General features: G+C 62.9%; 1 protein-coding gene across 1 annotated transcript; it reads left to right on the forward strand.

Moving 5' to 3' along the window:
• Positions 1-496: 496 nt before the first annotated feature.
• Positions 497-991, forward strand: LOC135117204 (uncharacterized). The gene has a single exon (XM_064035797.1). The coding sequence runs from the start codon at positions 497-499 to the stop codon at positions 989-991; it is 495 nt and encodes a 164-aa protein (XP_063891867.1).

The raw sequence follows: 991 nt of genomic DNA on the forward strand, positions 1-991 counted from the left end.
GTGAACCATGACGGGGTTAGGTCTCACGCCTCTGGCTTGGCCGCCCAGAGTGGAGTCGCTAGAGCAGGATGGCCGGACAGCAGACGGAGGCATGTCTAATGCCGCCGCCGAGGACTTGGTTTAACCGCCCGGCCCAGAGGAAGGACACCTCTAAGATAAAAAACCACCTAATCCCAAGTTTCGGGAGCGCGGCGAGGGGATGAATGGCCGTGGGGGACACGGTCGTTAGCGCTCCCACCTGTTGGGGCCAGCCGCCCCCAACAGTATGTAGGCTTGCCCCGGTGCCCCCGCAATCTTGCAGTGCTGCGAAGACCTCAGCGAGCGATGGCCATCAGGGTCATAAGGGGATACCGTACGATATCCTTTGAAGCGGCATGCCTCCTAGCCGGATCCCCACCATGGGACGGCTACATGGCGCGAGGAAGCAGTGCAGCGGGGTGAGTGCCTTGTGCCTCGACAAGTTGAGGCGCGCAGGGCAGAGCTCCGCCAGGTGTTAATGGTGGAGTGGGAGCAGCGACTTGCGCGACCCACGGCAGGGCACGCCGTTGTCGCGGCGGTCAGGCCCGTTATGAAGGAGTGGCTGGAGAGAAGCCACGGCGCCCTCAGCTTCCGCCTGACACAGGTTCTTACCGGACATGGGTGTTTCGGAAAGTTCCTGTGTCGCATAGGCCGGGAGCCCACGCCCGAATGCCACCACTGTGGGATCTGCAGCGAGGACTCGGCGCTGCACACGTTGGTGGAGTGCCCAGCATGGGCAACGCAGCGCCGTGACCTCGCGGCAGCAGTAGATGCTGCGGGAAGTCTTTCGCTGCCGGCTGTTGTGTCCTGCATGGTCGGCAGCGAAGAAGGGTGGAACGCCGTCGCCTCCTTTTGTGAGGATGTGATGGTTTTAAAGGAGGCGGCGGAAAGGGAGAGAGAGACTGCTTCCTCTCTTCCCGCCCGCAGCAGACGTGGTGGGCGTCGCAGGGTGGCTGATCTCCGGCCACCATAG

The sequence above is a fragment of the Helicoverpa armigera genome, chromosome 8 (assembly GCF_030705265.1).
Source record: "Helicoverpa armigera isolate CAAS_96S chromosome 8, ASM3070526v1, whole genome shotgun sequence".
Taxonomy (NCBI): domain Eukaryota; kingdom Metazoa; phylum Arthropoda; class Insecta; order Lepidoptera; family Noctuidae; genus Helicoverpa; species Helicoverpa armigera.